The sequence below is a fragment of the Micromys minutus genome (genome assembly GCF_963924665.1).
Source record: "Micromys minutus genome assembly, chromosome: 11".
Taxonomy (NCBI): Eukaryota; Metazoa; Chordata; class Mammalia; order Rodentia; family Muridae; genus Micromys; species Micromys minutus.
The window spans coordinates 51,051,594-51,064,553 of record NC_137980.1 but is presented as its reverse complement, the minus strand read 5'-3'; the positions used below and the strand labels follow the sequence as shown (position 1 = coordinate 51,064,553).

At 48.7% G+C, this 12,960-nt stretch overlaps 1 protein-coding gene across 1 annotated transcript in view; it reads left to right on the top strand.

Annotated features, from left to right (window-relative positions):
- CNBD2 (cyclic nucleotide binding domain containing 2) overlaps window positions 1-12,960 on the top strand; it is a gene marked incomplete at its 5' end in the record, with an annotated part of 53,157 nt that overhangs the window by 20,319 nt on the left and 19,878 nt on the right. Inside the window, 5 exons of the mRNA XM_080924860.1 lie at window positions 1,500-1,553; window positions 2,340-2,503; window positions 4,821-4,977; window positions 5,368-5,519; window positions 7,698-7,836. Of these exons, the coding sequence (XP_080780986.1) occupies window positions 1,500-1,553; window positions 2,340-2,503; window positions 4,821-4,977; window positions 5,368-5,519; window positions 7,698-7,836 (666 nt within the window). The remainder of the gene's footprint in view (window positions 1-1,499; window positions 1,554-2,339; window positions 2,504-4,820; window positions 4,978-5,367; window positions 5,520-7,697; window positions 7,837-12,960) is intronic.

The window sequence follows — 12,960 nt, the reverse complement described above, 5'->3', positions numbered from 1 at the left end:
GGAAAGCAGGTGTGTGAAATCCACCTGCTTTGTTCATCCAGCCTCACATGGTGGGGGGATCATCAAGTAAGTAGGCTGCCTAAGAATGAACCCCGAATTGGGCAGCCTTTCATGGCCTGTCGTGGCAGTGCTAGCTGGGGCAGGCCTCTGGTGCAGAAGAGTGACAGCTCCTGAGGTTAGGGCAGAGTAGAGAGTAGGGAGGAAAGGGGACTCCTGTATAGATTCTCCTTCCAGAGTTTGCTACTGCCGTTCCTCCTCTCTCTTCCTCCCTCTCTCCTCTTCTCCTCCTCCTTTTCCTCCTCTCCTCTCAAGGACTGCTTACACATGTCTTCAGACAAGAAGACTCCTGGAGTATGGTCTCACTTAGGAGTTCCCAGCTCATTAGTGCTCTCTGCTTAATGATCTCCAGGGCTTACAGACTTCCAAATAGGACAAGATCAAGTTAGAAGTGGACGTTTTAAGTTTAAGACTTTTCCTAGAAAGACTCAGGGTACTGGAGAGAGAGATGGCTCAGCGGTTAAGAGCACTGACTGCTCTTCCAGAGGTCCTGAGTTCAATTCCCAGCAACCAAATGGTGGCTCACAACCATCTGTAATGGGATCTGATGCCCTCTTCTGGTGTGTCTAAAGACAGATACAGTGTACATGAAATAAATAAATCTTGAAAGAAGGAAAAAAAGGAAGAAAAAACTCGGACACAATTTTCCTGGGAAAAGACATAAAATGAATCATAATGCACCACCCACAATGGCTGGGCCAGGGATGGCTCCACCCACAATGGGCTGGGCTCTCCCCGCTTGATCACTAGTTGAGAAAATGCCTTCCAGCAGGAAGGAGGTATTTCCTCAAGGGAGGTTCCTTTCTCTGTGATAACTCCAGCTTGTGTCAAGTTGACATAAAACCAGCCAGTACAGTTCCCAAGAATACAATACGCAGAGACCAAAAGCTGAACGTGAGACAGGACAGCGGTTGCTGGAACTTTGTCAAACAGCTCTGTTGGCTTTATGACTCTTGCTGTTTCCGGCGGACACGACTGTGCCAGCCGACCGTTGAACAGGACTTGATAAAACCAATTTTGTTCTATTGATGGGAGTCGAGCGATAGAACCAAGATGTGCCATGCTTGACTTGCAATAGAAACTTAACAAAGCTTGCCTTCATCCGCCCCCTCTTTGTCCCTCCTTTCCCCACTTCTGTGCTACCCGGTCTGTCCACTTCTTTCTCCTCTTCTCCACCTTATCCTCCCACCCCCCCACCCCCCCACCCCCCCACCCCCGCTGCCATTTCCTTCTTGCTCCCATGTCCCCCGCCTTCACAATATGTTGTTGATGCTGGCATGGGGGCAGTGTTGGGGTTTTTGAGCTGAGGTGATAAACGAAATATCTGGTTGGAGGTCTGCCACGGCTTCCCATTCACCAGAGTGGCCTGGGTAGAGAGGTTTCCGATGTAGAGCCACAGGGGCACTTTACTGACTTTTCTTTCTCCGTGTCCTTCCTTTCAGAAAAAGAAGCAAGGCCGCATCTCATTCGATACCCAGGACTTTGCTGCAGAGGAGGTGTGTGGAACGCTGACTTTTCCCTGTGTGCGGGTCAGGATGGGTCTGCTCTGTCTGCTTCCTCCTGAAGAAGCACCAGACATAGCTGGTTTTAGTTCAAATTCTGCCAGCACCAGTGGCGCTCTGAAGTGGCCACTCAGTTCTAACCGGGATACATCCTGATCTCTCATGTCCCCTCATTAGTGCAGTGTAGTGAGAGAACTCTGAATTCCGTGTGTTTCAGTTTTTAGAGCAGCTGATGTCTAACACTAGACATAAAAGGGCTGCCAAGATTTTACCCTGATTCACCCAGGGGAAAGCTGGAACCAGAGAATTCTAGAACTGAGGGACATTCTGTCCACAGGAGTTGAGAAAAGCAATAGGGCTTCCAAAGGAGTATCCACGGTGGCCGGCACAGCCTGACGACAGTGGCAGTTCAATGAGTCGGGCCTGACTGGTTCCTCCACAGAGGAGCATGCTAGCTGAGACAAGGAAGGCATCCTAGCAGAGACACTGCAACTTTCCCCCCGTTGCATTGCCTGTGCTGGGGGACCTGAGGTCCTGAAGCAGGACAGCCCCATACCCTGCTTTGGCAGGTGCCAGGGCTATTTTCTCAGCTCCTTCATCCATACAGGAATGATTCTTGGTCTGGATGAAGATGTTGTGAGATGGGTGTGTAAGATGCTCACTCTGATGGTTGGCATACAACCCTTAGTCCTGTCAGCCCCTTCTGTGTGTAGAACAGGCGAGCATGCAAGCTAGGAGAGTCTAGTCGCCCTCTAGAATCCTCTGGCCATGTCTTCCCAGGGTCACTTCCCTCCGAGGGCCATTTCGATCACACAGAAGAAGCCATCCTGGAGGACAGACCAGGAGATCCAAGACCTCTGCAATATTCTTCAGGTTCTAGATTGCTACCGCAACTATGCAGAGTCTCTGCAGCTGCTCCTGGCCAAGGTCATGCGCTTTGAAAGGTCGGTGAGAGGAATAGCCCCTGGCTCCTAGACGTGGGACGAAGCAAGAGGACCCAGAGGGAAAGGACACAGCAGGTCACCTGAGTGCTCCCTGCTAAGGGTGGCAACACGGCTTAGTCACTTACTGAGAGTCCTCACATTACAGTCCTGGAGTCTGAAGTGACCAGACGGGCTCTGATCAGAGCTGGTCCAGTTCACACATTTCTCAGGAGTTTCTCTGTGTAGCCCTGATTGTCCTGGAACTCATTCTGTAGAACAGGATTTTGACTCAGAAATCTGCTTGCCTCTGCCTCCCAAATGCTGGGGTTAAAGCATGTACAAATAAACCTGGCCCAACTTTTATTTATTTATTGTGTGTGGAGGTCAGAGGACAACGTACATATAGATGTACAGGAGTCATTTCTCTTTTACCACATGTGTTTCTGATACCAAACTTGGTGGCAGGTGCCTTTATCCACTGAACCATCTTGTAACCTCCCAAAATATGATTCTAATGGGGTTTTATCTTCTGTATTTAAAACATTAGTCTTTATAAGTCTATTAAAGGGCTCTTAGCATGCAATACCATGCAAATATCTTGTACTGGGGAAGTCATGGAGGTTTTATGGACCCTCTCAGTGGCTTCTTGGGGGCACCTTAAGAGACTATGTTAGACTTGTTTTGAAAACCCAGGGTGTAAAATTGCTGTGGTTTGTGCTTTGGTGGTCTTAGGGGCCACATGTAGTTAACTACTATCTGTAGATCCAGGCTCCTCCTGACTGATACATGATCCCTTATGACAAGGTCAGGCTATTCCTTGGGCAAGATGGCTTGGCCCGGAGCCTCATAGAGAAGGCAGTATCAGATGGCTTAGTGTGACCAGGTCTGACCAACTAAATTCAATCCCTTGGACCCACAAGGTAAAGGAGAGGCAGCTCCTGTGAGTTCCTGTCTGGCCTCCACACAAATACACAGTGGCACAATAATTATAAAATGATCTTAAAGAGTAGGTGGATCTGACTATGGACGTGTAGACCAGGACATTCCAGCAGTGTTTCACATGGAGCAAGCAGCTAATGCCACATCTGTCCCAGTGTGACTCTGAGCTAGCCACTTAACCTTTTGAGCCTTGGAATTTTCATTACTGAAGTAATGCCAATGTTGATTGTATTTCATATAGAGAGATTTGAGGGCAGATTGGACAAAGAGATGATCTTTAAGGCCCCCTGCTAATTGGACTAGGAATTAGCATTTGAGACTGAGGTCTTCAGCTATAAAGAAAACCCAGCCCCTGGGAAGGCCTTCAGGCTTCTCTGAAAGGTCAGTCTCAGCTAGGTCTGTGTGAACAAGATGTGTGTGTCTCAGGTCTGTCTTCTAGTACTGGGATTGACCTCGGGCCTCTTGCTCTCTTGCTCTCTTTCATACTTGCTTTCTTGCACGTGAGTTTGTACACTCACTGTCTCTGGACACATTCTGTTGTTGGTTTGAGACAAGGTCTTACTAAACTGTCCTAGACAGCCTCAAACTCACCCTGTAGCCCAGGCAAGCCCTGAACTGGGGATCTTTTTGCCTTAGCCTCTCAGCTGAGATGCCAGACCCCCAGGCCCAGTCTGTCTCCTCATAGTGCTAAACCAACCGGCTGCTAGAGCTACTAATGGCTACCTTCAGCCTGACTCAGGAGGGAAAGATTATCTCATGGTCAGCTTTGACATTTTTTTCTCACCTTTTTTTTTTTTTTTTTTTTTTTTATTCCTCCTTCCTTTCTTTAATTCCACCCATTGGATTGGTTTTGTCTGGAATCCTCAGGGGGTCTGGGTTTAAGAACTGTTAAAGAATCCTACTAGCACTAGGCTTGAGAATGTGTATCCTAAGAGCTACTAGAGAGATGTGTCCCCTCCCCCCATCTTTAATTTGGGAGGGGCATGTGCAGTATCTCCGTGGAGGTCAGGGGACAACTTAAGGGAACCAGTTGTCTCCTAGGCACGCCACCTGTAGTTCAGACGAGAGAATCTGCGCTTCAGTGAGATGACCTGCTCACAGTCACACAGCCAAGTGCAGAACCAGGACTTGGTCCCAGTGTGACTCCAAAGCCAGTGCTTGTCACTGCTCAGTTTCTCTACGTCCTTGGGCACCTCTGGTCACACGCTGTCAGCCAAACACTCACAGACACAGCCTGACCAACAGCAAGCCAAACTGAAGCAGCTGCTGCTTCCACAAAGCCTCAGCATAACTGGAGCAGGAGACCGTCTCTTCTACGCTCAGGTTGTGCCCTCAAGTCCCCAAGCACACAACACTGAGTCTGGAACACGCAAAGCCATCCCTCCTTGCCTTTTCCCAGGTTTGGTCGCCGGCGTGTAATCGTCAAGAAGGGGCAGAGGGGCAATAGCTTTTATTTCATCTACCTGGGCACGGTGGCCGTGACCGAGGATGAAGATGGCAGCAGTGCTTTCCTGGATCCTCACCCGACGCTGCTGCACAGGGGTGGCTGCTTCGGGGTAAGCCTCGGGGAAGGGCCTCCACGTATGAGAGGACTCCTGCTCCAACCTCACCTAGGCCCCAACTGCCTTGTCTTCTGTACAAGTCACCGGTCCACGTGGGTCCCAAGGCCCTTCCTCACCTGTCAAACGTCAGTGAGTTGGACTCCGCTGATCTTGTCACCTGTATTTGCCTCTTCACACTCCACAGATGCAGGAATGGCACAGGCTCCGCAGAGGCCTCTCCACGCTTTCCCCTCTGACCTGTTCAGACCTGTCGTCTCTTTCCCACATACAGATAAAGGGTGGGAGGGTGGATGGGAGTCTGGAGGGGCCAGAGGCGGGGAAGATGGACGCAGGACTGAGTGTGGTGTCACACTTGCCCTTGTCCTTGTCTCCCCCACCCCCCAGGAAATGGGCCTTCTGAGCACTGCAGTAAGGAAGGCCACAGTGGTCTGCATGGAGGAGACAGAGTTCCTGGTGGTCGACAGAGAGGATTTCCTTGCAAATAGGCTGGGTGATGAAGTTCAGAAGGAAACTCAGTATCGGTACAATTTTTTTAGGTAACCCACGTCATTCAGTGTCTTTCCCCTTTCCCTGGACTTGGCTTTGCCCTCAGTTGGAAGCATGCTGGTGGTGCTATTGGCCTTGGGTGCCTGGAAATCCCCATCCAGCTTCTCTGTCTAGCCAAACTCCCAAGTATTGCCTTCATTGCTCAATTCTCTTCCCTGGATGGAGGAGAAGCCAAGAGGAGCTGACACAGGCTGAGCTCGTGCTGGGCCAGGCCAGGGCTAAGTCCTTTGTACTCGTGGTGTATCCTGACTCATGTTCAGTCCTGTGAGGCTGTTCCTTTGATTTTCTCAGTGTGTAGATGAGGATACCAGGGCATGATGACATGCCATGTTTAATGGAAAAATAACAAAGTATGGGTGGTGCTGGTGCACTCCTTTTATCCCAGCCCTTGGGAGGCAGAGGCAGGTGAGTTCAAGGACACCCTGGTCTATAGAGTGAGCTCTAAGACAGCCACAGCTACACAGCAAAACCTGTCTTAAAAAACCAAACCAAACTAAAACAAGGTCCCACTGTTCTACTTCACTTAATGTACCCCAACTGTTAACACCTCAGAATAGACAAGGTACCCCATTCTGTTGTATCCTGTATTCCTTGACAACCCTACCCATACTGTAACTCTCCATGGCTTGTAATTGTGTACAGTTTGCATGGCATATCTGACAGTAACGTGCCAACGGGGACCAGTTTGGCCTCTCCACCATAGTTATCTTCCCGTTGTCATAGCGCCAAGCGTACATGATGCTCAGCCAATAAATGTTGACTAAACAAAGCGGTAGTGGACGGAGGTGTCTAGCCCCTGTGTTTGTCCTGGGAGGTAGCATCACTGAGAAAGGCAGGGAGTGGAATGAGAGGAGTGGGAATGGTGGGGAAAGGGGTCTCACCCTGAACCTCAGCTCCTGGGCTTGCTAAGAGGGAAGCTCCACAGACCGATTACATTGAGTAGAGCTTATCTGAGCTGAGGACAGCAAAGCGAAATAGAAACAGTGTGAGAATCATCAAGCTTCCAGAACCAAAGCAAATCCTGAGAACGGCCGCCAGTTACTCAGATGCACTGAGAGGACATGGAAGGACACTTGGTTGCTATAACCTAGTTAGCAATGTGCTATGGTTTAGCTGGTTTACAGTTTAGCAGCTGACCATACAGAACCTTCACCAAGCCTCGGCTCAATGCTGTGACTGTATCAGTTGTTTCTGAGCCCAGGACATGGGCCCAGCCCAAATCTACAGTTTTGGGTCTAAGGCAACTCGGGGTAAGGCTTTAACTCTTGGGTTTTAGTCTCTTGCTTCCTGGAACCGGATGGTGAGAGCTTCTCTTCCAGGATGTAATGATGAGATGAAGTGATAGAGGGAAGGACCCAGCACACGACACACAGTAGGTGCTTTTCATCTTCCACCTTTCTAGACAGCCCTCTGAGGGTCAGGGCATGGTCCCTGTTCCTATGTTATGCCCAGAAATGAACTCAGCATGTTTGATGCCTGTATTAACTTGAGTTAAGCAGCTCAGTCCACCTGGGCCACTTGAGTTTTGAGCCCATAAGCTGTTATAATGATGGAAGTTTGTCATTGTTGGCAGCCCCATGGAGTCACCAACCACAGAGAGGCAGTTTCTACTCAAGGTGCACGAGGTCAGGGGGAGAGATGGCCTCTTTGGAGTGGGCCTTTAAACAACTCCAAAAGACTCCAGACATCTCGCCTCTCCTCAGGCTCAGAGCTAAATGTTTGAAGCTCACAGGCCAGAGGCAGACAGAGGTTTGTTTAAGCTCCAAGACCTAAGGTAGGGCAGAACCAACCCAAGTATCCAGTGTGTTGGAGTAAGAAACCACACCTGAGCGGACATTCCTTGGCATGAGACGAGCTTGCCAAGCCCGAGTTGTAGAAAGTAGCAGAGACAGAATTTGGAAGATTATTTCTGGATACAGGATCAGAGTGAGAGGACACAGGTACTGAGTAACTCCAGAGTCTGAACAGCAATGAGGGGTGGGGGCTCAGCTGAAGAGGAGGCCTTGAAGAAATGCTGGACATTGACTCCAGACTAGGTGAAGTGACTGCATGTGTCCTGGTGAAATCTTCCATCCCAGGCATTTTCACAAGAGTCAAAGAACAAGGTCCTTTTCTGGAACATTCTAATATTGGGTAACAGGTTCTAATAGGCTTTTCTCTCCCCCCAGGAAGTTGGATTTGTTCCAATCTTGGTCTGATGAGCAGCTCTCACTGCTGGTGGCCTTGGGGAGAATAGAGAAGTTCACGCATGGCCAGCTGGTGACTAATGACATTGGGAGTTCGGCATTTATCACATTTATCTGCAAGGTGAGGTCTGACCTGGGACCAAAGCCGGGAAGAGCAGGTCTAATTTAAAGCCCCAAGTCCAGGCAGACATGTTTGAGCCTGGTCCACAGTATATGCAACACCGGTGATTTGCTGACCATTTGCTCTGGCTTCATGTCTATGAGAAAAGCAAAGAGAGCTTGCCTCAGGGGGTCGCTGTGCCTCAGGGGGTCGCTGTGCCTCAGGGGGTAGCTGTGCCTCAGGGGGTTGCTGTGCCTCAGGGGGTAGCTGTGCCTCAAGGGGTTGGGATGTACAGTGCACCCTTTTTGTTGGAGGTGGGAATGGGAGTCCATTTCAAATGATGGAAACTGAGTGCAGGACCTAACTCTATGGACTACATCTTCCTCTGCATACATCCCTGTATTCAGATTCATAACTTAGGGCACAGTAAAAGACTAAATAATCATAAAACAACTGTTAAATACCAAAGCCTCACTCTTTTTGTAATGATGCAAGATGAAATTTATAGAAAATGTATTTATATAACAAGAATCACAATTTTAGTGTTTTGGGGCCACTGTTAAGTAAAACAGTCACTCCACATATGCACTGTGGTACGTTAACAGTCAAGCTATTAACTGAGAGATTTAACGTGCCTCCCAGGTAGGTGGTATATACGGCAGGAATGGCTCATGCACCAAGAACAGCAGGATAAAATGGCAAGAAATAGACTCGGAAAGATGCACAACTTCAAACTTAGTCTGTGCGTTTCCGAAGCTTCCCATTTAATGGTCTCAGTGCAGTAGACCGTGGGTACCTGTAACCACAGCTAAGTTCATTTATGTTTCACGTCTGTGTCTCATTTTAGCCCCACAGTAATCTCCCATTGTTCTCATTTAACAGAAGAGTAAACCGAGGCAAAAGATTATGGCTGTCTAGGGTCATGGAGTGGAGGGGAGGTGGCAAGGTTCAACACAGCTTGATGTGACTCCAAAGTTCTTCTGGAGTTGACCTGTCAGATCCTCACAGTGCAGGCCACTGATGATGTTTGCTGCATTTTGGCCAAGCTCTTGCTGGTCCAGGGTATGAACCGGTGCACAGATGGGGAAGGCTCATTTCCTCTGTCTCTTCCACTGGACCTGCAGCATAGTCAAAGCCGATAATGCCGATGCCAAGGGATATTTATAAGTTATTTCCAAGGACTGGAGAGGGGAGCAGAAAGTCTGGAGGCTTTAAAGGAGCTGAAGGGAGGATGAGACCCATTGATCCAAGGTGTACACAGATGACATGCCCTGGAATTGTCTTGTGTGGGCTGTCCCCAGCTGTTATATTTTTCAGGCATTTTATGAGTTGGTAACACAATACTTTTTTGTTTAACTGATAATAACTTTATTAATCATAATCACATTTATAGATATTTTAGAACACCCACATAAGAGACATGGAATAACAGCAGGAGCTCTTTGGGGGTTCATGTAGCTCCTGCAAGCAACTCCAGAGGCCTTCAGTCAAAAGTGGAGCCCGAACACTGGTCAGATTCATCCCGTGGAACTGCATGCAGCCCACGGACTTCCTGTCCAAGCCTTGAGTTTCCTGGGGGGAGATATAGACAGAGCACCAGTACGCTGCAGTCCCACACCGGGAAAGCAACGCATTTGTCCTCAAGAAGGCAGTGTCACCTCAGGATAGGGGACTGAGCACGTGGTTGCTCATCTCTAGGAGGAGCCCTCCCTGTAGCCTGTCTTAGGACTTCGGAGCAGGAAAAGACAAAAGTTTATCTTGATGGGGACAAAAATCAGGATGGAGAGGGTGAGGCTTTTTCTAATGACCTGAACAGAATGGACCCCCAAGAGGTCACTGGAACTAGGAAGTGTAAAGGGGCCACCACTGACCCTTCCTCTCCCACTCCCCTCTACCTCTGAGCTGCAGATTTGGGAAAGGGACTCCAGAAAACATTTCCATTTCATTGTGACTTCACAGACATCAAATGGAAATGTGCAGAGGCCCCTCCCCCTGGTGGAGTGATTAAGAAACCGGTGGGACAGGACACTTAATTAAATGAGTACTATTTCAAGTGCCTGCTGTGTGCCTTCTGAAGACCCAGTGGGAAAAGGAGACCCATGCCCAACAGGAGGAGGCAAATGAACCCTTTGGACATCAGTAGGAGGGGGGTCAGAACAACTGGCTGGGACAAACCAGGAATTCCTAAATCTAAAACCATTAGTGCCTTCAGGTGCCCTGGGGCCATGGTGTTCTAAGAAGAAAAAAATTAAATACAAAAAGGATCTCTGGGCCACCAAGATGGTTCAGTGAGTAAAGGAGCTTGCCGCCAAGCCTGATGACCTGAGTTCAAACCCTGGGATTCACTCACATGGTGGCTGTTGAGAACCAACCCCTTGAGTTGTCCTCCGGCCTCCACATCTGTGCTGTGACACGTTCCTCTGTCAGCTGAGCCTTTGACGAGCAGGTGGGAAAAGCTGCAAGAAGCCTCATGTGAGGCTGAGAGCGGTCAGACAGTGGATGGCCTTTGAGGTTTTATGAAACTCACTAGGGAAACAGTGCATCCAGCTTCATTCGCCAGATCCTGGTTGGTCTGTGAGGATGGACTGGTGAGGAATTCATGCAGCTCCCAGAGCGGCTGACAACCGGTGGGCCGTGTGGAATGTCTATCAAGTGAGCATATTTTACTCAGTACAGGTAGTTTTTGACACCCCCTATTTTTGCCATGCTAAGGACTGAAGCCAGGCCTCTGTGATCTATCGCTGAGATACGCCCCCCACCCCTTTAAAAAAGGGGTTTATATTAATTATACATTTTTGTACATCCGCCATTGTTTTATTTCGGAGACAGGGTCTCCATATTGCAGCCCAAGGTGGCCTTGAACGCTCAATTCTCCTGTCTCCAGAGTTGAGGGTTCCTGTGCAGTCCTCACGTGGGTAACATTTGTGTATGTGAACGTGTAGGTGTGTTTCTCATTGTTAATCTTTTCAGCACCACTAGGGGGAGTATTGTTCTTCGGGGGCCAGGCCCCTCTCCCAAAGGGATCAAGGCTGGCTGGCTATCAAGGAGTAAAACGGGATTTATCTCAGGCCTGTTAGTTCAGTAGGATGGAGGCGGGGAGGGGACTTGAACTGCAAATGCCTGACACTCAGGCGAGAAAGAGGAAGCCCAGCCCCACAGCCAATGTTCAGAGTAATCAACTGGCTCACCAGCACTTTCCAGACTCTGCCTCATTAAGTGCATTCATCAGTGGGACTCAACTCGACTGGCTTCTGGTCTCTACACATTCAAAAGGGACTACATTAAACTTCTTGTTCTCTGCCTCAGGCTCTAGGAGGCTGGGATTATAGGACCATCCACCGGTACCACCATGGTCCAGGGGAATGGCTTTCCTTCTGTTCTCACTGTTTTCATTATTCATCTGTCAAAAAGGCTTGCAATAAGAGTTTAATATTCAAAATCTTTTTATTTTAAAGAAGGTGCGTAAGAGAAATGGTTCAGCTGTTAAGAGCATGTACTGTTCTTGCCAAGGCTACCAGCCACCTGTAGCTCCAGGGAGTCTGATACATTCTTCTAGCCTCAGATGGTAACTCTATTCACACACACACACACACACACACACACACACACACACACACACACACGTGTATGTGATCAAAAAATAAAAATTTTCAGACCTGCCATCCAAGAGCTATTAAATCCGAAAGTCCAGGAGGGAGAGCTTGTAAGTAGTTAACAAAGCTCCAAGAATTCTGAAGCACACTAGGGTACTTTAAAATTTTTTAATTTGTTTTTTTTACTTACTCAGTTTACAGCCTACTCACTGCCTTCCTCCCAGTTGTTCACCCCTAATCCCTCTGGGCAGGTGGGGTCGCCCTGGGTATTCCCCCCACCCTCGCACTTCAAGTCTCCTGGAGACTAGGCACTTCCTCTCCCAGTGAGGCCAGACAAGGCAGCCCAGCTAGGAGAACATGTCCACACACAGGCAGCTGTTGGGATAGTTCCATTCCAGTTGTTCAGGACCCACGTGAAAATTAAGCTGCACATCTTCCTGTGTGCAGGGAAGCTTAGGTCCAGCCCCCGTATCCACATGCTCATCCGCAGAAGAGCAGGAATTAAAGGCTGGCTTCTAAAGTTCCTGCTCACACCTTCACAAGCCTCCTCTCTAATGAAACTGACCAAGGCAAATAAGGAGGCTGTGCCCAAAGAGCCCTGTCCTGCTGCCTGCCGAGGGGAAGAACTCCGGCATCTGGGAACTAACTCGGTAGGCTCTATAGAATAGAGAGATGCCTGGCAGTGGTGCCTACACCTTGAATCTTTCGTTCTGTCTTAACCAAAATAAGTTATAAGAAATGCTGACAAATTAGAGATGGCCAAATCTGGATCTCTTAGAAAATGCATTCTGGGCCTGGAGAGATGGCGCTGTGGCTAACAAGTACTGCTGAGGACCTGGGTTCTGTTCCCAGAAGCCACTCCGGGCAGCTCGGGACTGCCTACAACTCCTTCCAAGAGCCATAACATCATCTGGCTCTCCTAGGGTACCTGCAAACATGTGGGGCATCTGCAGACAGGCAAACACATAAGATTAAATAAATGTAAAAGCGCTCAGTGAAGTAGAATAGAACAGTATAATGTATGCAGTGCAATTTCCAATCTGAGCCATTTCTCTTGACGATTTCTACACCTGTCAACCATCTCCAAACCAACATATTGAACATTTCCAGCCCCCAGAAGAAGCCTTGTACCTTTTTTCACACAAAATTTTCCCCAAAGACACTTCTAATATCACCACAGGCTTCAGATGTATTTCCATGTGCATGTGTGTCTGTGCAACACGTGTGCAGTGCCTGTGGAGATCAGACGAGGGTGCTGGATCCCCTGAGGCTGTAGTTACAGATGGCTGTGAGCTACAATGTAGGAGCAACAATTGAACCCATGTCCTCTGGAAAAGCAGTTGGTGTTCTTAACCTCTTAGCTACCTCTCCAGTCTTACCACAGAGTACTTTTACCAGCCTCTGAACCTCATTTGAATATATTAGTACATACATCTGCCATTTTTTTTTTTTTTTTAACTCACCTGTTTGTTGAGGAGTCAGAGACAGGAAGATGTCTTGGGCTCCCTGGTCAAGGAATGTAGTGAATCTGAGAGTTCCAAGTTCAGTGAGA